This window comes from Uloborus diversus, chromosome 1 (genome assembly GCF_026930045.1).
Source record: "Uloborus diversus isolate 005 chromosome 1, Udiv.v.3.1, whole genome shotgun sequence".
Classification (NCBI taxonomy): domain Eukaryota; kingdom Metazoa; phylum Arthropoda; class Arachnida; order Araneae; family Uloboridae; genus Uloborus; species Uloborus diversus.
The window spans coordinates 179,675,501-179,698,429 of NC_072731.1; the positions used below are offsets into that span (position 1 = coordinate 179,675,501).

Genomic DNA, 22,929 nt, shown 5'->3' on the forward strand with positions numbered 1-22,929 from the left:
ACTCAGTTTTTTAAAATTGAAGCTTTAAATAAAACTGTAGATTATCTTTAATGATGCTGCAGAGAGAGGAAAGAGGGGTGTTCAAGGAGGTCCCATTGGAAAATTTTCCGAGTTTATTACGTATTATTAATCTAAAAACACAATTTTAAGCAAAAATTCTCGAAATTATATACTCTGAAAGGGTAGTTTTTTTTTTTTTTTATACCTTCTTTGGTGATTTTGGGGCTGAGTTCACGAAAGTCATCCCCTGGAAATTTCTCGAAAGCGAATTTGTGAAAACGTGATAGATTGAAGGCCATCGCGGGTTACGTTTCGGTATGAGATGGGGTTCCGACACTCTCCAAGGCAACCCAGAAATTTTTCGAAGTTGAAATCTAAAAAGTACATCTTCGACCATCTTTAACAATGTTGGAGGGGGAGAGGTACACTCCCATAGAAATTTTTCGAAAGTATAGTCCAAAGTACGCACTTGTAGGTCACATTATCAGACGACGTTATAGGACGGGATCGAGCTCGGGATTACACCCGTGGAAATTTTTCGAAACTGAAGTTCCAGAAAGCAGTTTTAGCGGGTTTTCGATTATGTTAAACTATTTTCTTACTGAATTTTTCTGAATTTCAAGTTCGAATAAAAAAGTTTCTGGCTACCTTTGGTGATGCAAAAGAAATGGGTTAGGTTCGGGACATGGGCTGCAGCTTTTTAGTTCCCTCCCACTCAGAGGAAAAAATTAAAAACAATGTTTAGAGTCTTTCTTCTACCCATAATTATTTTAGGTCATCAAAAAATAATATCCTCTTACCAATTTATTTATTTCGCTCAGCATAAGTGTGAAGTTTCAGAATCTTTTCTTTTCTTCCATCATGATCTCCTTTTGCTCATTGTTGTTTACAGTGCCGGATCTACGGGCTTGTGTCGCGGGGAGGGGGGGGGATTTTTGAAGGTGATAAATTGACATGAAGTTAAGTAACCAAAGATGATTTAAAGGATGACTAATAATTACCTTTTCAGGACTCCAATTTCGAAAGCTTTACGAAGAAAGTCATTTTCAAACTATTTCTGGATAGTAATCCTTTCTCATCTCTTGTCTAACATCGCCAAAGAGAGCTATGAAATGTGGTTTTAGGATTTGTGCTTTAAGAGTTTCAGCATCCTCCTTCTCCGTCTATCAACAAAAATTGCTTAAATTGTTCGACCCCAAATTCCGAAAAATTCCGGAGAAAGAAGCCCTTTGAACCATTTCGATCTCATATTTCAAAAAAATTCCAAAGGAGAATATCCACCTCCCTTAAATTTCTTAAGTTACCTCAAAATTGACTTCATTTTGAAAAAAAGAAAAAAAAATCTAGAGAAATCCTAATTTTCCTTTCTGCAAACATTGCCTAAAATTGTAATTCTTAGGGCAGTTTTGAAACTTTTCTGACCTAACGGAGCTTTTTCTCCTTCCACTAAGAAAGATCAACTAAAATTGCGTTTTTAAGACTTCAATTGAGAGAAATTTCTGAAAAGCAACCCAAGGGAAAAAATCGATTTTTAATTTACCTGAGTATTTAGAAAAGCTAGATCTAAATAAAAGGAGAAAGATAGAGATAAATTTAAACGGATTGAAGTGCGGAAAGTAGTTTTTTTTTTTTTCCAGCAATTTTTTTCTTGTGGCGCGGGGCTCCCAGAAGCGCGGGGCCCGTAGCATTTGCTACTTCTGCTCTATGGCTAATCTGGCCCTGAGTTGGATCATCACAGAAAGTCTTTTTTTAGTACATAGGCGATTATTCCAACTTCACAAAAATCCTTTTTTTTTTTCTTTATATCACTAGAAATGGAACTGTAACCCATTTAAAATTTGTATAGTTATTTTTCTCCAGATTCTTTATACTTTACACCAGAATGAAAATGCTTTTAATGTACGTGAACAAAAAAAAGTTGAGATAAAGTTCTGCATTCGACTTTATTTTTATTTTCCTAGCTATGTCTTGAGACGTTCAATTGCAACGAAAGTATTGTGGGTATAAAGATAATCAGAATTCAAAAATAAATCCCAAGTGTTCGAAGACATTGCTAAATGCTACTAATGCCCAGTTGGTAGATGAACAAGAATGCGAACCTCAGCTAAATAGGGAAAATTTGCATGTAGTTACAACCGGAAACAAAAGCAAGACCACAGAACAAAAGGATATTAATTCATCTTTTGTTTTGCGACATCGGCGATATTAGTTGAAAGTAATCCTCTCTCCTTAGATTGAGAATTTGCGAACAATAGAAAATACAGTGACATCTCTATATGACCATCTTACTTAGGTTTGTGTCTTTTCAGCATGGGGACAGTGCCATCTACTGGGCAGCGAGGCAAGGCCATGACCACGTTATTCGTTATCTATACGAGGAAGGCGTGTCTGTAGATATTCGAAACAAGGTACAGCTATAGTCATTTTCTCTATTCAGATATATTTGTTAGATATCTCTTACCATCAGAGCAATTTGTTTAAAGGTTATCTCTTCGCATATAATAATTGATATTCAGTACGGTGTGTGTGTACGTTGTGTGAGCTTTATGAAAATGTCTACATTTCCATATAATCAAACTAGCCAAGAGCAATTTGCTTTTGTAAGCTTTTACATACTTTACCTTTGCTAAAGAAAACTTGTGTTTATTTTCTTAACTATACATTGGCATTTAGAAATGAAGCAAGAGGAAGTATAACTAAGGACAGCTAAAATATGAGACTTCTTTTGAGACATTTCTTTTCAATTGTCAAAAACAGAGGGTCCGCTAACATTGTTGGAACTAAGAGATTTCACATACGGTCCCATGATACAAAATATTGTTCTTAGGACCAGTAGAATTCGATTGTTTTTATAAACAAGTTCTCAAACTCATAGTAAAATAACTCAGTAGTAACTGTAATGATGATGATGATTATTATGATAGTGATAATAATAATGATGAAGAATCATCCTAATCATGATGATGATATTGGTGATAATAATGATGATGATATTGGTAATAATGATGAGGATAATGAGGATGTTAGTAGTCATAATAATTATAGCAATTATATTGTTTATAAATCAAGGACTTGGAAAGTTCCAGTGCAAAGCATGACTGTAAATTAACCTCTATTTCAATGTCATCTAATGAAAGAAAAACTACTTTGATCGAATAAAAAGGCTACATATATATATATATATATTCATGAATAAACAATCTAAATAAAATTGAAGATGGAAAACGTAAGAACATAAAAATGAAAAAAGGTGAACCAGGGACCGACACTTTCTCAAGGGGAGGACCGGTCCCTAAGTTCACAAGGCCCTTTCTGTTTAGCAAAAGGAAGGGTCCCAATAACCTGCTACCCTCCCCGAGAGCCTTGGAGGAAAATTGAACAAGAAAACATACCTGGAAAATAATGAACGAAAGCGTATTCAGGTGAACCATCAAAAGGAAGAAACCAGGGCCGATCCTAGGGTATCGGCCGCCCGTGTGCAAAGAGCGAATGTGCCGCCCCTCAAGAGTAATTTGCATATTTTGACTACGCTTTAACGTCTATATAAATCATTCTTTAAATTTCCATGACAAGTTCGAATTCAAAAAGGGGGGGGGGACAGAAGAATGATCTTATAAAAAGGAACAAATTTTTTTTAGTAAGAAACTCCTTAGGTACAATTTATATCTTTTAAGTAATAGATACCAAAATTTACTAGTCGTAAAAACGCATTTTATAGTCTTTCTTCGGTGACATCAGAGAAAGGACGGAGGAAGGGGAAGCGTGGGGGGAGGTATCAGGGGTTCAGGGGAGGAAGATTGCTCCAAGAAAATTATCGAAATTGGCGTATGAAAAATATTTCCAGTTAATCTTTAGTTGTGTTTGGTTGCATGGACGAATGGATTTCGGGGACCTTCCCTGCAAAAAATTCGAAAAATGCCAAAGCAATTTTATATGATGTTTGATGATAGGAGGGGCTGTCGTCTGAAAACACGTTTCGGATTTTGGAGTCAACATTTTTAGGCTATGTTTGATTAAGTTAAGGTGGAAGAGGTGAATCAGAGACTTAATTGGGTCCTTAAGATCGATGGTTCAACCAGCGAAATTTTCCGAAAGTAAAGTCCTAGAAACGCAATTTTAAGCCTTCTTTAATTTCGTCAAGGAGGTCATGGCATCCTTTTGGATCTGTTTTGGAGCTGCATTTGCTTCCCGGGACAAGGGCCATGTCCTCCTACCTGATGAAACCGGGCAGTTCATTCAAGATTTTAATCAGAAAAATTGTCGTAAAGGGGGAAAAGTACATCATTTTAGTTCGTCATTCATATATGTTACTCTCAAGGGAGTCGTAATTTTCCACTTTCTCTCCACGCATCCACGACTGTTAAACACAGAGTTTGTTACATAGTTTGTTGTTTGAAATGCTTGCGAGAGTATCTAATCAGTATAGCTTTTTTTAAAAATAAATAAAATATGTCTTCATTGTTTAGGTCTATAAAAGCTTGGGGGGTAAACATTAGTGGCCGCCCTCGGTGCTCCTTTTAGACGGCACGATTTCATGCTTCAGAAGGGGGCCTTTCCCCTCCCCTGTATCCATGCCTGATTACCGGTTCTGTCGCAAACTTTGCAACCAAATGAAGCACGTGTGTTAAGAGCAGATATTAATGGACAATGAACCAACACAATTTTCCCTAACATTATATTTTTCTTAAATTATGCTATGCTGTCAGGAAATCGACACATACTTTGACAATTGAAATTTTAAAAATCAGCATATTTATTCTACTTATTATAAGTTATCTTGTGAGAAATTCTTGAGGAATTTTGCTTGATTATAAGAACTTTATGATTCGACCTGCGGCCGCCTCTTGCTTTGGCCGCCCTTGTGCGGCGCACACTCTGCACACCTGCTAGGATCGGCCCTGGAAGAAACATTCAGAAAGTAGACCTTGAAAAAAAAATTATCTGCTCGTGCCAGGCAAACATGCAGTTAAGACACGGCAGCAGCAGAACCTGGAATTGTAAAACATGGAGTTGAAAAAAACCTGGAGTTGAAAAAAAACGGAGTTGATAATAATTAATATTATTGTAGTATGGCCACCTAAGCTATGAAGGTCTGTTGGGATCTATCCTGAAAATTTCTGACGTAATTTCCCATCCAGGTTTTATTTGTATTATTTTTATTATCATTTATTTTTTAACTCCGGTTTTTTCAACTCCAGATTTTTTTCAACTCCAGGTTTTTTCAACTCCATGTTTTTACAATTCCAGGTTCTGCTGCTGTCGTGTCTTATCTGCATGTTTGCCTGGCACGTGCAGATCATTTCTTTTTCAAGGTCTACTTTCTGAATGTTTCTTCCTTTTGATGGTTCACCTGAATACGCTTTCGTTCATTATTTTCCAGGTGTGTTTTCTTGTTCAATTTTTCCCCCAAGGCTCTCGGGGAGGGTAGCAAGCTATTGGGACCTTCCCTCTTGCTAAACAGAAAAGGCCTTGTGAACTTAGGAACCGATCCTCCCCTTGAGAAAGTGTCGGTCCCTGGTTCACCTTTTTTCATTTTTATGTTCTTGTGTTTTGCATCTTCAATTTTATTTAGATTGTGTATTCATGAATATATTTGTACTGTTTTTGTTTCTAGCAGCTTTGCGCTGGCATTACAGTACACTTTAGTATTTATTCTTTCATTTTTTCAATGTCTTTGAATTTATATTTAAAATATGTCCTTAAAATGTATCTCATGTAAATGCTGTATATATATATATATATATATATATATATATATATATATATATATATATATATATTGTTGCGAAAACTTTTTCGATAAAATAGCAAAACGAAGGGTTTGATTGCAGTTTATACCTAAAAGACATATGCGGACCAAGGTAATATCATACCAAACGTTTTTATTAAGTACTTTTATTATATTTGGCCTGATTGTCACGGAGAAATCTGAGGCCTGCTTTTGCTTATATCTCACCATTTAGACCACTTATTGACTTCGGGATTTTACTAAATAATTTGCTTAATCTTAAGGTACAACTTAACGCTGAAAAATCAAAACTCTAAAGTAAAATTATTATTTCGGTTAGGATGGAAAACAGCACGTTTCATGTAATTTTCCCATTGAATGTTTAAACATAAAATCCATTGTTACAAATTTTGTTGCCTTGCAACAGTTATGTTGATAGTAATCATGATGAAAATTTTGAATCCAGACTTCTCTGAAGCAAGCATGAAATTTATCCACTACCATTACTCTCATGAATGCCAATAGTCGTTAACGGGGCTAAGCAAAGAGACATATTACGATCTTTATCATGAGTAACTTGTATGTTTTGAAACATAAATTGGTTTGGGAAGTCTTTAATATTTGAATGGTTTTAATTAAATTAGCAAACAAATAAATCCTAGAGAGGAACAAGGATTAATTTTTAGTGTCAACTGCTTAAAGTTGGCACATATATAGGTTTTTCCTATTAGTACCGAGCATTAATATAAAACAATAAGGTGAAGTTTCGTGATGGTAAAGTTATTTTATTTCTGAAATACATTTACACTAAAAAAAAAATAAGAGAGTTTTTTAAAAAATACTAAGCACTTTTCATAATGCACTCAAAAGAACAAAATAACCTTTCTGGGTCAGAAAGGATACTTTAAGAATTCCTGTAGTTTTCGAAAATTCCAAGAAAATGACACCACAAACGAAGAAAAGTGCGGTTCTAGTCATTTCAAACCAAACTCTCCCAATAAGATAAATATGCATAGGTAATGATAAGAAATTCTCTTCATGTCTTGAGCCGCACTTTTCTTCGTTTGTGGTGTCAATATCTTTTAATTTTCGAAAACTACAGGAATTCTTAAAGTGTCCTTTCTGACCCAGAGAAGTTATTTTGTCCTTTTGAGTGCATTATGAAAAGTGCTTAGTTTAAAAAAAAAAAACTGTGATTTGCTGAATAATCTACATGGAATAGAGAGTCTGAAATTAGTAACAGGAAGTGATAGATCTGCTCTAATCTACTTTGAGTTGTGGTTGAATTTTGATGAAAGTTGAAGAATTCCGGTTTCTTTTTTTAAGCGTGGGTTACTTTTTCTGATAAAATGTTTTGCAAATTACCGGATTTTCCCTTTAAAATTTAATTTATGTATACCTCAGGGAAGCTTTAAAATATATTACTAATCCCGAGTCAGATTTGCAACACATCAGATGTGCATCGATGTTGGTTCTTTTGTACTTTCTCAACATCTTTCGTTTACCCAACGTGAAAAGTAACTGAAAATTTTTGCTTTCACTATTTATAATATTTATATGCATCAACAGCGTCTATCACTGTACTTTGATTAGTTTAAGTCTTTTGTTACATTTGTTCAAAAAAAATTGGTTTTCGAAAGGGCGTAAGTTCTATTGATTTTAAAGGACCTACGCCTTTTTTGAAATCATCGATTCAAATAATTCAAGTCATTTTTAGTTGTATGGCATATTTAGATATTTTGTGTTCTTCGAAGAAAATGTAAAAGTCATAAAAAATTAATATTAGTACTCTGAAATTCCTTGCTGGATGAATTCACTCTTCAAAAACTGACATACCATCAAGTTCTGCAGATTGGAAGGTACTAGAGCCTCTACACATATAATAATTACAAGGGTCTAAGGTAGGACAAGGGACAAGCAAGGGATGTTGCCTCGCCCCTAAATGTATTTTGCTAAAAAAAAAAAAAAAAGCTAATTCTATTAATTAACCAGTCTATCTGTCTTCTATATTACGTTATAGTATTATATTGCATAATTTTTGCTCAAGTTGTTTTTGAAATGTTTTGTTCACACTCAGAAACGCATGCTCATATCATACGAAATCGTCAAATTGAAGAAATTTTCGTAAGCTTTGAGCATGAGTTTCTGACCTAACAAGGAAAGAATCGTCTTAAATGACGAAACTAGTCTTAGGATTTAAGAATCCACAAAAGTGTTCTAAAGTGTAATCGAATAAAAACTGACTTACTCTCAGAAGCGCATCGCTCACTTTCGAGCACGAATTTCGTCATTGAAGACGATTCTTTCCTTGCTAAATTTAAATCGCATGATCAAATCTCACGAAATTTTTTGTCAATTTGACGAAAAGAGTTTACATAGAGCATTTTTCACGAAGCATTTTCTTCAAACACGGCGAAACTTTCGTGAGATTTGAGATGCATTTCTTGACAGTGCTCTAAATGCTCCCTCTCTTCCCAAAACATAGGCCAAGGAGACTGCTCTTCATGTGGCCTCTCGCTACGGGCACACCAATGCCGTGGCGCTCCTGTGCAGGTGCTGCACTGACGTCAACCTACCCGATGAGGTCAGTTTCCAACGTCGATTGAATTTAACTTCCTCATTTAAATGAGCGCTTAATGAGAGAGTTAATTACTGGAATGTCCGTTCTGCCCCAGATGACATGTCATAAGTTTGCTCTGGGTCAAGTTCTTTTCATTCCGCATACATTCTGTAAAGGGAATGGAGGAGAATGTCATACGAATTTTAGAAAGTTATCTGTCGCGGTTGGGATATTTAACTTTTCTGGGTCGGTGTTTTGAAATGCAGTGGTGGAATTCATTTTTGTTTCTATCTGTAAAACATTGCTTCGGGAAGTTTGTTCTGTTCTTACGGCTGTTTCTTTTTGAGGGCAATTTCGAACATAAACGCCGACATTGTCCAATTCCAATGCAGGGGAAGGGGGTGAGCACTACGGTGACATTACATCTCTCCTCTACAGTGTCGAGTAAAATTTGTGTGAAATTCCTTCTTCCATTCCGCGTTGATTTATGTACCAGAATGAGTTGAAAACCACTAGGAAGCAGTGAAATCACATGAAAGACTCGGAAGTTTCATATTGAGTTGCTGTTTTTGTTGTGACAATTGTTTTCAGCAGCATTTCTGAAGTTGTTATTGTGTTACAAGTAAAGCTTTTATTTATTTATTTGGCTCTATTTTTGTTTTGTTGCTTATTTTCGTTCAAGTATAAGTATCAACAAGATGAGGCAAGTGGCGCGAAAAACGAGATTTAATTTGAACTATCCAAATTAGTTCTTGGTTGCAGGACGAAACACCTTCCTATTAAATATTTTATTTAAAATATGTGTCAATATTTTTTCGGAAAAATTATTTCATTCGAAATTTGAAACATTTTGCAAAAATAAAAAAGAAAACATCATTTAGCCACTATAGAAAAAAGTCTACTTGAAATAAAATTTGCTATTGAGGCACCTAGAAGCACAGGTGTATATGAGTAAGTTTCAAAATAAAACATTTAGAGAAACTAGTAAAAATGGCAGAAAAAACTCCTCTGATTTGTGGTGAGAGATGATTCTAGTAGCCCTGCTATACTGCATGATTCAGAATAACTTTTCAGTAAGAGCTAACAAAGGGTTTGAACTTTGAACGCATTTTAAAAAGCCCCTTATTACTCACTGCCTCCATTTCAAACGGCTTTTTTAAAAAGAACTCTTTTGGAAAACCCTATTTTCACCTTTAATAGGAAAAGGAATAGGTTTACAAAATGCTCCAGTCCGTTATTTAATAGCTATGCCGCCCCCCCCCTTTTAAATTAAAACATTTTTAAGCAACCAAGGATACGTTTGAATATTGTTTTTATTTAAAGAACTTTTGCCTAAAATTGGTGGCTTAAAAACTAAATCAGAATTATTTTTTGAACCTTTGGATGTACCTCGGGGGTTGAAATGTCGAAATGTATCTCAGTTGAAAAACTAAATGTTCCTAATAAATTTCTGAAATGATGGTTCTTTTTAGCATCATCTTGCCAGTTTTATTTATTATTTTGTTCGTTTTAGCATGGAGAAACTGCCTTGCATATCGGAGTTTGGCACGGTTTCCCAAAAATCGTGGATACCCTGTGTAATTTTGGAGCAAAAACAAACCTTCGGAACAAGGTAGGCTATTTTCATTCATATGATAGTGCTCCATTATTATTATTACTCATTTTCTTTCGTAAATTCTCGTGTCATTAGTGTGGCATTACCAAGAGCAGCTACAGTTTGTTGTTAGCATACTTCTAATGCTTATGTGTCATTTTTTATCACACGACATTTGTTCGCTTTAATTTAATTTGCTTTTACCATTCATTTTATCTTTATTATTTTTGATGTTTTAATGTGTAAAGTCTTATTCCTTACAATGCATACTTATGTCATGCATTTTGTTTTACCCTTCGTATTTGATTACAATTTGAAATGAGGAATACTACGAAAAGGGAGGAGGGAAATTCACTAGTCGTTCTAACATCATACAAGTTTTTTTCAATTACGCTTGTCAGACACATATATTATCATCAGGTTAGTTCCGATTTTCCCAGAGCGTTTTTTATTCACTCAGTGCGGCTCTGTACCAAAAGTATGCTCAATCTGGTTATATGGCTGAAATCTTTCTAATCTAATTTGCCGTCATAAAACTTAATCTTGCAAAATAACTTGTATAATTTCGAACACAACGCAAGCCAGGACAATGTAGTCTTGCGTTTAATGTTCGCGACGTCCTACATGTAAAGTGTCTCAACCTCTTCACTTAATCCAACAATGTATACTTAATAGGAAATCATACGATAGCGTGATAATGAAAGAAGTTCAAAAAAAGTAGCAATAGAGAGAACATAGTAAAGCATGTTTTTGGACGCATAAGTTGTTTGTCCTCGTCTCTCTGTTATCGTAATATAACGTCTTAAAGGCTTCTGAAATTTTAAGAAAAATTGCCAAATTTAGAGGGTTTCCGTGAAAAGTGGAGACCATTTTAAATACACTTTGCGGATGGATGTCCAGCCAGGTGCAGATGATGAAGCCGCATGGTACCTTCCATTTCTCGCCAAATCTTTAAATGTGGCGAAAGCAATGTGTTTAACTTTGTTCTTTCGGTTGCTATCTTTTTTTTCCATTAGTACACTATGTGGTTTCATGGTGACGAGCCTGCAATGGCAGGACGAGCTGTCAATATAAAAGTACTTCATGAAATGCATTACTGATGTTTAAACGATGAAATAGCGGGATATATATTTTTTTTTTAATTTGCGTTTAAAAAAAACCCTTATACGCTTGGAAATCGCGAGAAGAACGAATAATGTACTTTTACGTTGCATGTCACTTGGTGAAATTTCGGGGAAATGAAGTATCATAGCAGTAGCCTAGTGTTTTACGATTCAACGTTGTTAAATCAGACAACAGCCCCCACATGGGTACTACAAAAATGATGCCTGGCGTGAAAAAAAGCCAAAAACGAATTAAAATTTAGTGAAAACTTATTGTTTTTTAGTTATTTGACACAAATGGAAGGCTGTGGTACCATCTGTCAAGGGGAGGTCATATGGGCTCTATGAATCAGATGAGCAGTGAAAATCTAACGATTTCGTATCTATTGGAATTTCGTTACTTAATTTTTTCAGAATAGTAAGCTGATGATCCAGTTTTTAACCAGAAACACTACTACACAGATCCGACTACTTTGCTAAAGCTGGCTTATATTTTGGGGTTTCAGTTCTATTTTCATAACAAAAAACTTAACATGTTTCCATTTATAGCCCTTTAGCTAATATTGAATAACTATTTCCATCGTCTACTAGGAAGAAGAAACTCCTTTGCATTGTGCTGCTGCCCGAGGCCACACAGACTGCATCAGAAGCCTCCTCGAAGCTGGAGTTGATCTGAATCTCATTGACAAGGTTAGAATCTTCTTCTATCAGCAAGTTTGTCACGCGCTACCACAGGAAATTATCGTGTTTGCGAAGACCTATCTACACGTGCAGAGAGATAGGCATCCTCACATTATAACCCTTTCCTTGGAGCCATTAGCGATCGTACTAAAAGATTTAAGTGCTCGTGCGTGACCAATCTCCGAGCTGGCTTGATCGATTGGAAACTGCTCAGAGTCTCTGCCTTCTGCGCGTGCCTTGAGCGTTTACAAAGTTCGATTTAAACTATAAGCAAGGCAGTGAGAACAGGCTCGGATCTGCGTACCCGAAAAACCCCGCGGTGCTGCGGGGGGGGGGGCACGTCTTTAAGGGGCCCAACGGCCCAAGATGATGAAAAAAATCTATCACTAATAAGGAGACCTTACGGTCTCAGAAATTCAGATCGGGATGAAATTCAGCAGATTAGTAGTACCCTTTGAAAATATCCACACAGTAAAGTAATGAAGCGCACTAGCCAGAACATTCCGAGAAAACACGCTCTAAAGTTTTACGCGCAGCTTATACACTAGTAGAGATTTTTACTAGCAGTAGCTCGGTGGCTATGTGGTCAGCGTACTGGATTCCCATGCATTCCATCCCGGGTTCGACAACTCTTGAAGAATTCTTTTTTTCACCAAAATGTACCTCTCTTCTTCAACCTTGAGACGTCTATTTTTATAGACAGGTAAAGAATCTAATGTCGCGTACACAAAATTATCTCGTTGAAAATAATAAAAAGATTTGTGAAAAACCCGTGAAGACTGCATAAAATACAATCAATAGTTCACCATCAACTATGATCGCCAATTTTTAATAAAATCATTCGGTATGCCTGGTATGCTTCCAAATTTTCGGACAAAAGAAAATTTCATGAATATTAATGAAGTATGTTTTCCTACGAATCTTTTACCGAAAGGTTGCTCCTGTAAATGATCTTCCTTTATACATTGTGCAAGATGTCAAAACAGTTTTTGTTTTCCATGTTCTTATGATAATTATCATTCTGATGTATCTACATAAATATATAATTGATACATAAACAGTATATTGTTAAATTTTATACATAAATTAACAAGTCCTACCGTAATTTTATTGCCGTGGTAATTCAAATTATAATTTATCATCGATTGAATGCATCTCTATTTTCTCTATTAAAAATACATTACGTATTTAAAAATAAAATATTTTCTTCAATTCAAATTTCAATTAAAAAAATTCTTCGATAGGTATCGAACCTGGGATGTATTGCACGGGAATCCAGCACGCTGACCACAAAGTCCCCGAATTGCTGCTGGCGAGAAACCTCTACTTGTATTTATAAACTGCGTTTAAAACTTTAGAGGCTGTTTTCTTGGAATGTTCTCGCTAGTGCGCTTTATTACTTTACTGTATGGATACTCTCAAGGGTTACTACTAATCTGCTGAATTTCATCACAATCTGAATTTTCGAGACCATAAGGTCTCCTTGCAAGACTTATTAGCGTTGCAAATACAGTCGAGTCTCAATAACTTAAAGCTTATAACTCGAATATTCCTTTATCTCAACGTTTTCATTCGGTGCCAAACTCTTGAGATTGTTGCGGAAACTTCCCATAACTCGAACTACAAAAAACTCGATCGTTTTAGCCGGCACCTTGGAATTTCGAGTTATCAAGAGTTGACTGTATACGCTGCTGGCTTCTGGGGAGATTTTATTGCAGAGGGCCCAAATTTATATAAGGGTTGCCCAAATGAAAAGTGGACAAGTGCGATAACGTCAGAATGAATGATTCGATTACAACGCCACTGCAGAAATATATAAAGGGTGGTATGAGGTACGCATCTCGATGCCGTTTAGCGGTAAAACCTATTTGCAGTAGAGAAAATTGTACAAAAGGAAAGTCTTGCTATCCATGGATGCGTTCAGATCGGAACAACATGGGGTAGTACGGTTTCTGGTTGCGGAAGGGGAGCGTAATGCGAACATCTATCGGCGAATGGTAACAGTGTATGGCGACCACTGTTTAGTTCGTACGGCTGTAAACAAGTGGTGTAACAGTTTTTGAGAAGGGCAGCTAACGACATCGGATCTGCCGAGGTCGGGCCACGCAAACATCGCGATCAGCAATGATTCCATTGCCTTCGTTAATGAAATGATCCGAGCTAATCAAAGGATTAAGACCCGTGAAATCAGTGGACGAACTCTATCATCCACAAACATATGCGGTATAATACCCTAAACTAATACCCAAACAGGTACCCTAAATAAATTCCTTTGGGAAGTTTTGAACCCCCCCCCCCCCCTTTATAGTCCGGGCTTGTCACCCTGTGACTTCCACATCTTTGTGCCTCTTACCAGAGCATTACAAAGGAAACGTTTTCATTTGGACTATGGAGTGAAGTAAGCCGTGCACGGCTTCCTCAGGAATCAGCCCCGATCTTCCTACAACAAAGGCATCGACCTGCTGTCGAAACGCTGAGACCTGTGTTTCAACTACCATGGCGATTTCTTTTGATTTACATTTTAAAAAAAATTCTGAGTGAGAAGCAAAGAAATGGAAGTGAACGTCTTACAGTTTTGAGTAAAATGCGTTTAAAGTTCAGATCCTAGCTAGACTTTTATCGAATTTTTTTCTAAGTCCTGCTGTATAGCAGAACATACCAGGGCTATTAGAAACATATATCCTACACCATAACAGAGGAGGTGTTTTCCAACTGTTTCAATAGGTTATCTCTAAATTTTTAATTTTTTTTAAGAACATTCTTTTGCTGCCGGCCGCCTTGTCCAGTGCTCAGAGAAGTCTGACTGCGGATGAGGAGGTTCTGGGTTAAAATTCCGGCTCGGGCTTGAATCCATCACTTTTTCTCATCTGTCCATGTCCTTTTTTTGTGTGATTGCGTTGTTGTGCTGTAAATGGCTGCCTACCCATAAAAAAAACGGGTCCTTATGGTGTGTGTGTGTACTGTGGAAGTTGGACTTCACCAAATTACGGTATAGTAGGAAAAGTGAAGCAGCGTTCCTCAAATTGACATTCTAGCGGGCACAAGACAACAACAACGTTTTTAACACGATATCAGTCATTTATTACATTACATCGCATTATCCCACTAGCTCATTTTGTTTAAATAGTTCTTCATTCTGATTTTAGCTTCCCTACTTAATGACTTTTCACTATTTTTCTTTTTTTTTTTTAAAGCTGGAAAGACTTTTTGATTTCAGCTATTAAGTAGAAATTCTGCATTTAGATAATAATATTCATAGGCATCAAATTTGGCTCAAATTACCTGCCATGTTATCTATTTCAGTTATGAGAGCATGATGAAAAAAAATAGAAATACATTTGCTGAATTTCAATAAAATTTTGCATCTTATTTCTTGATTTTTTTTTTTAAAGAAAGAACAAATAATCTCTTGTCATTCACTCACATACAAGAAAATTACAGGTTCTGAAGCAATAGCATTATTTATCTTGTGGTTTTTTGATTTCAATCTGCATCCGGTAATTTATGTCCAAGAACGCAGCAACACGAAGTGAGGAATTTTTAATGAATTTCTATTGTTATTATGTGTTTCCTGTAATTGGTTTTAAAACCTAAAAAAATGAATGGGATTCTGAAAAGAGAAAGGTTCAATAATGGCAAATTTATGACAGTATGTGATCAATACACATATGTAAATCTTGGTTTAAATACCGGAAGAGCCTTAATAAGCTGTTCTACGTCACACAGTTTCATTCATTGAGTTCGTTTTGGTTGATCAAAAAGCCGGCTTATTATAGTTGATTTAACACCGCGACGAAAAATAAATCTCTAAAACATGAGAAACAAGAGGATTATTGCAGATATAAATTTGGACCTGCTCCTTACCTGTTGAAAAGCGGTACAGATGAGATGAGTTGAGGTTTTAGTCAACTGCAAGTTATAATGTAAACGGTTGCTATTGAAAATCCTTACAACTGGCATTAAGCTGGTTCATTACGCTTCCTTTGTTATCATACCCATTGCCGCCTAAAAAAAAATAGTAACCGTTTCTCAGCAAGTTTCTTATTTTAGTAAAATAATTATTTCAATTACATTGTGCTCTCAGTATATCCAATTTTGATAGATCGCTTTGTTGCCCCTTTCGAAAATAGAGGAAAACTTGTTTCAATTGCTCGGACATAACAGTAGTTAAAACAGTATCTCTAAGTTTATAAGCAAGAAAAGCATTTTCGATTCTCAATTTCGAAATGACGTGCATTTATCTTTCGTAGTTATGATGAAATAAGTGTTTGAAATCTTAATCTGCTTTTTGAATAGCCAATCCCTATATTATGCCTTCGGATATATCACGCTCTTTTGTCTCTCTGCAAAGTACGATATAATATTCTACTTTACAATGTACAAAATCACTATACTTAACATTTTCGTAAAATAATTTAGATAATTATTTTACTAAAATATGAAAAGGTTATTAGCAAATTTTTACGCTATATTTTTAGTTTACATCATGAACTCGTGTAAAACGTTATGTTTTCTGTTTAGTGCGAAAATACCGCATTGCATTTGGCCATGAGAAGACATCACGAAGCAGTTTCTTTCCTCTTGCTGCAAGCTGGGTGCCAAACAGACGTATTTGACAACGTAAGTTTGCAACTACACTTCCGCTGCTCGCTCGACTTCATTTAAGTATTTCGGTGCTTTTCTTCATGTGTAAATAGTAATAGTATATTGGTACTTACCCCCTTAAACTAAATACTTGGTTTAAAAGAAAACTTTTGTGTTGACTATAGATTTCGTGAGGGGTAAATTCTTCTGACACGCGTTTTTAACGAGATATTCCATGGAGCATTTGCTTTATTTTGACTAACTTTCGAATACGAACGATTTAAAAAATATTTTTTTCCGCGTTATTGAGACATTATAATCTTAATGTTAGCAGAAAAAAGTAAATAAATGACTAAATAAATTTTCGCTGAAAAAACATCTTAAAACGTCGTAAATAATATAAACTTGAATTGATTCTGTCATGAGTTTACTGTTATTTAAGATTACATTTCAGTTAAGACTAAAAGTCGGTATTACCCAATTATTCCTGAGTTGAATGATAAATTGGCATCTGTAATGGACCATATTGACACAATTGTCCCATCCATTTCCGCAAAATCTATACTGAACCATTTTTCACAAAAGTTGACATACATATTATTTACGCGTCATTTCATGGTTCATGCATAAATAATGTAAACACTCAACTGTGAAGTTTGGTTTCAAAAGAGTTAAAGAAAACCCCATGTTCTATGTGACAAATATGAAACGGTGTTATAAAAATAATCGACATCACCCTTTTAACATCATGTGTGCTTGCGCAAATGAAAACACACACGCAGGACGATTTCAATACTTGCACATTGTAAAGATTTAGCTTCCCAGTAAGTCCAGACCAAGCGCGGGTGTTTTCGACCGGTGCATCACTTCTCATTCTGTCCTGGTGATTCGAATATCACTTTCAGCTGTAGACTCCCTACCAAACCATTGGGGACCCTCACATGCTCGACCTATGTAACCAAATATAAATGCACAAAATTTTTGGTCGTTTGTTGTACCAAAATATCAAGAAAACACAGATCTTCTTGGTATTTTGGTATGACAAACGACAGTTTACTTTATTGTACGAAAAGTATCTTTTTAGTTTTCATAAAAACAGTAAAAGTATTTCTTAGAATAATATCAAATTTTTTACAAGGACTTAGTGAAAAAGCTATGAAAATTAAATCATATGTACACACGATTATATACACATAATTCTTTGGGAAAAGATGCGATTGTAGTTTTTGACTCGAAAAAAAAACTTAAATTGTTGCTTTGTGTTTAATTCGTAATTACTACCTTACAGCAAGGGGAAGGTCCAATTCACATAGCCTGTAGGGACGGACTTTTACCACTGGCCAAGGCTTTATGCTCGTCTGGAACCAAAGTGAATGTGCCAAATAAGGTAAAGAATAAATATTTATTATTTTCTACTTTCAGTAATTTCTTTGGGACTTTTATCAATTTTATTGGTTAAAAACTTATTCGTTTCTGTTGGTTTAATAGCCTTAATTCTCCCAAAGAATATCGTTTCAATGATTTTTCTTGGATTATTTCAAGCCTGTACATGGTATTTAAAATACTTTTATTTTGTTCCGATACTTTTAAGTTATTTTCTATTCTAAACCGTCGTCGAATGCGTCTTCTGTGCGTAGAAAGGCGAATGGCATAAAAGAGGCAAACAGAGTAAAAAGGCGGCCAGTATTTCTTAAACACAAACGCTGGGATACGTTAATAGAATTTTAAGAAATTTATCTTTCTGCTTTTTCTTGTTTCAGATGGGCTTTTATCCTATTCATCTTGCTGCCAAAAACGGACACGTCGAAATAGTGAGAATTTTATGCTTGGCAGGTTGCATAGTAGACCAAAAAAACAGGGTAAGTCTTGAATATGAAACTAATTTTGAGATTATGATTTTATTGATGTTTTGTTTTGGCTTTAGTTACACAATTATATGCTTGTCGCAAAACTTTAATTCCAGGAAGGAATACCTGCAGAAATTTCAGCTCTTGCTCAAGGATACAATGAAATAGCAGATACATTGAACAAGTTGAAAAACGTAAGTCTTTTCACTTTTCCTTGTAAGAAATAAAAGAAATATATTTGTCCCACTTCATTCCAAGTAATGCTCTACTCAAGTTTCAAGCCAAATTTTTATGGAATTGGTTGGAACGCGACGAAAAGACTAGTTTTTTCGTCGCGTCTGTAGTACATATGAATAAACCATCAAACAATACATGTTGACCATTTCCCATCCTGTTTAACGAGTTCTGTGTGAAGCTTATAGGGGTGTGTCTGTGTGTGTGTGTATAAATTTTCCAGTTTCGGAACGCCAGTGAGAAATAACCGAGTCCTAAGTTGTGATTAATTTTATTTAAAAGGGAAATTTATTTTTCCAAAAAAGCAGTATTGAAACGGCGTTCCTCTTCGTTCAATTCACTCCTGGTGTGAATGTACATTACATGTATCTCGTCTCATCGATTTAACCGCTCCATTATATTTCTTCAAAGAGCTTCGTTCTCGATGAAATGTAAAATTAATGAAAATGAATTAACAAAGTAATATCTTTTCGTGTTCACTCTTTTGTTTAGAAACAACGTTCACCTCCTTCATACTTATTTCAGAAATTAACTTTTATGAAATTATTTTTGATGGTACTCTATTTACAGGAACAACAAAGGGAGGAGTATATAAATCAACTGACGACTTCCGTCCAACCTATCACGAGGATCCAATTGAAAATTCTCGGACATAGCGGTGTGGGCAAGACGTCACTCTTGGACTCGCTCAAGTGTGGATATTTCAGTTCCTGGTTTCGAAGATCGAAGTCAAATTCATCTTCATCCGTCGGCAGTGTCAGTGTGAAGATGAAAAACGGTAAGAATGCAGAACGTAAAAGACGGAGCTAATATAAGAGTGAGACAAGGGGAATCATTAAAGGGCTATTTGAAAATCAAATTAATAAATTTTCATTGCATTCAGGGTTGCACTAACAGGAGTGGAACTTTTCTGGGGTTACCCGGAATTCCATTATTATTATTTTATTTATTTATTTTTATTATTATTTATTTATTTATTTATGTATTTTTTTATTGAATGAACAAATATATATATGTTAAGTTACACACTTAAAACTCTCACTAAAAGCAATACCCCAATTTTCATTAAAAAAAAAAAACTCAAGGATTATGCTCTAACTACAACGAACTGATAGTTTCAGACGCAGGATGCACCAACGATCGCTAGTAAGAAAGTGCCGATAAAGAAAATAGGTAAAACTCGCTCTCACCTTGTGTAACTAAAGGAGGATGCAACGCCGAAAGCAGTAACTGCAAAATCACTAACAGGATATTTTCTATCTGAATATATTCATAATTTTCATGCATTATGAAAATAGTATTTTAATTGTAACAAAAGTTTTTGGATAATTTTCCATAATTTGATGACGGATACCAAAAATGGCCATTATTCCTTTTGTGAGGTGGAGTCCAGTATTCACGTCAAACCCAGACATACTATTTTTATTACTTTTTTTTAAGTTTTCATTCTTTGTTCTTTAGACTGTTTTTGAAGAAGTTCAGACAATTTTCATCTGCTAGGGTGCATAGTTTTTCAATCTTTAAAAAATGCTTGGAAACCAGAACTGCAATATGCAATATAGCGTAATGCCTCTTGAATACTAAATGTGTGCACATGGATCTGCCTAAATATTTTTAAATGGTTCATACTCTGTACATTTTTATTTACGTTTATGAAATTTTTCGAAAAACTAGCTTTGTAATATAAATGCAGACAGAAACATCACAAAAACCATTGTCAGGCTAAGAATCAAACATCACAGAGGCATGAAGATCGACAGGGAAGGCGGGAGAGTCTACCGAATTTGTGATAACTGCCCAGATACGCAACTGACATTGAGTCACGTTTTTTACTGTCCACTGGACAGTATCCAGCTATAAGTGCTAATCTAAGAAGAATGGGAGTTTTGCCTTCATCGGTAGAACTTTATACCGGAAACATAATAAATAAACTCGCACAGACCGTCATCAGGACTCACGGCAACATCTAATGAGACTCTCATAGACACGACGAGGGGGAAAAAAATCTTTCATGAAAACTGCATTTATATCTATACTAACAATATAAAGCAGTCGAGTTTGTTTGAACGCGGTAAGGAACTACTGGTCCGAATTGAAAAATTCTTTTTGTGTTGAATAGTTCATTCAATGAAGAAGGCTATAGGATATAGAACATCATGCTATGACTAATAGTAGTGAAACAGCAATAAAAAAATGCTATGAACACGGGAAAATTTTTATCATAATATAAAATGCTTGGAATGCCGAATAGCCTTATCCACGGTGGCTCGATTTGAAAGGGTGGGTTTCGCGATCGAGTGGGCGTAGGTTCGAGTCAACTAAGAGGCAAATTTTGAGATTCCTTAAAATCGAGCGAAATCTTACCTGATTTTCAGAAAAATCCTAAACGTTGCTAAAAATGAATTGTGAAAAAAAATTATGTATCATTGTTTTTATTTTCTTATTAATTAATTAATTAACTATTAATATAAAGCTGGAGAGTTTGTTTGAACGCGCTAATCTCTGGGACTACTGGTTCGAATTGAAAAATTCTTTTTGTGTTGAATAGTCCATTTATTGCGGAAGGCTATAGGCTATATAACATCACCCTTTGTCTAATATGAGTGGAGCAGCAATAAGAAATGTAATGAAAACAGGAAAATTAATATCATCACATAAAATGTTTGGATTAAAGAATATACGTATATTTTTGAGGTAGACCGTGCAACACCGGGCAATGCAGCTAGTATAGTATAAACACAATTGTAAAGAAAATATTTGCACGGGAAATTCACCGGAGGAATGGGAAACTAAAAGGCATTTAAGAATAGGTTTAGCGGTCTTGTCTCTCAAAAATGTGACACCGTTTTTAGCTTTATTAATTAGAAATAGCTAGTCTCAAAGTCGAAAAGTGATAATGAGGCTATGGTTGCTGACAGAAATTCTATTTTAGGTACCCATTCGAGTAAATCAAGCATTGAATCTGATCCCTGCGCGTCAGATGAACCTTGCTTGTCTTTTGAAACCAACTTCGATAGTTATACCCATGGCATCGATATCCATCAAGTCAGTATTTCAGGTACGTAAAATATTCTTCTTAAAGGTTTAAAATAATTTTTCCTGATCAAGATTCCGGATAACTGATTGAATTTTGACATTTTGCTTTTAGTCCTTAACTGGTGAGGTGATTTTTTTGTAATAGACGCATTTATGTAAAAATAACATATCTTTGGAACGCTGAAGTCTAATTTTTCAATTATTTTTAAGACACATAATACTGCCGTGATCAGGTAAAAGGCAGTAACTGCAAATTCCCCCCCCCCTTTTTTTACTATCTATTGTACACTGCTCAAAGCAATTAGGGGAGCACATGGTTTTAACAAAATTGCGCAAAAATGTGTACTAATAAGTAACATAAAATGAATAATCCATAATTTGAAGCCTACCAGGAAACGGAAGAAGAAAACGTTATATGCAAATCATTGTTCATGACGTCAGAAACCAGAAAAAGGAGATAAGAGCAGAAATCGGGATGTTACAGAAAAGTCTGTTTTATTGCCGTAACTGTAAAATTCGATTGCGCAGTATTTTTTCTTAAGACAAGGTTACTTGAGAATGTCTCAACTATGTGATTTACCGGAATCCATGACATGGCGTGTTATAAGCAAACTGGAATCTGGGCAAACATAACGTAATGTCGCGGACGCTGTTGGAGTCTCCAGAAGTGTTGCTGCAAGGCTGTGGAATCGATTCCAAGAGACATTAAATGTTAGAGGCAAGAGGTCGGCCACACGCCAGTACAGCAACTGATGACCGGTATATACTGTTAACAGTCCGTCCAAACAGAACAGAGAATGCTACGCAGTTGTAAAGACAGTTACTCTTGGCAACAGGACGAAGGATGTCCAGCCAAGCAGTACGTAATCGGCTTCATGAGGGAGGGCTCTATGCACGTAGGCCAATGGTCTGCATTCCGTTGACCCCACGCTATCGTGCGACCCGAAGAAGATGGGCTGCTGAACATCGAGATTGGGAGGAACATGATTGGAGCCAAGTGCTGTTTACAGATGAGTCCCAAATCAGTCTGGAGTGTGACATCCGACGTGTTCTGGTATGGAGGGACAGGGTCACTCGAAATAACCCCGAATTCATTCGTGAAAGGTTACAGAGTACAGATGAGTTGGTTGGATGGTATGGGGTGGAATCAGCATAGGCGGACGTACAGACCTGCATATCTTTCGGAATGGCACTTTGACGGACCGAAGGTATGCAGACGAGATACTGCGACCTCATGTCATCCGTTACACTGGAGCCATTGGAGATTCCTTTGTTTTCCAGGATGATATTGCCCGACCGCATAGAGATCGTCTGGTGGAGAACATGCTTCAAACTGAAACAATACAGCGTATAGAATGGCCAGCGTGCTCTCCTGACCTGAATCCAGTCGAGCATGTTTGGGACATGTTTCGTGGACCAATACGTGGCTGTCTCGCACGGTTTTCTTCGCTTTTTTGATTGCTCCCCTAAATGTCTTAAGCAGTGTATGTTAACTTCATTGTACAAGCTTGCTTGTTTGGTTTCCACTGAAATAAAAGCTCTATTCAGTAAATTACCGCCCA

General features: G+C 35.9%; 1 protein-coding gene across 1 annotated transcript in view; it reads left to right on the top strand.

The window, feature by feature from the left end:
- The window catches only part of LOC129233694 (death-associated protein kinase 1-like), a 126,813-nt gene that overhangs the window by 89,539 nt on the left and 14,345 nt on the right, over nucleotides 1-22,929 (top strand). Inside the window, 10 exon segments of the mRNA XM_054867675.1 lie at nucleotides 2,310-2,408; nucleotides 8,214-8,312; nucleotides 9,802-9,900; nucleotides 11,577-11,675; nucleotides 16,188-16,286; nucleotides 17,539-17,637; nucleotides 18,011-18,109; nucleotides 18,214-18,291; nucleotides 18,902-19,109; nucleotides 21,264-21,389. Of these exon segments, the coding sequence (XP_054723650.1) occupies nucleotides 2,310-2,408; nucleotides 8,214-8,312; nucleotides 9,802-9,900; nucleotides 11,577-11,675; nucleotides 16,188-16,286; nucleotides 17,539-17,637; nucleotides 18,011-18,109; nucleotides 18,214-18,291; nucleotides 18,902-19,109; nucleotides 21,264-21,389 (1,105 nt within the window).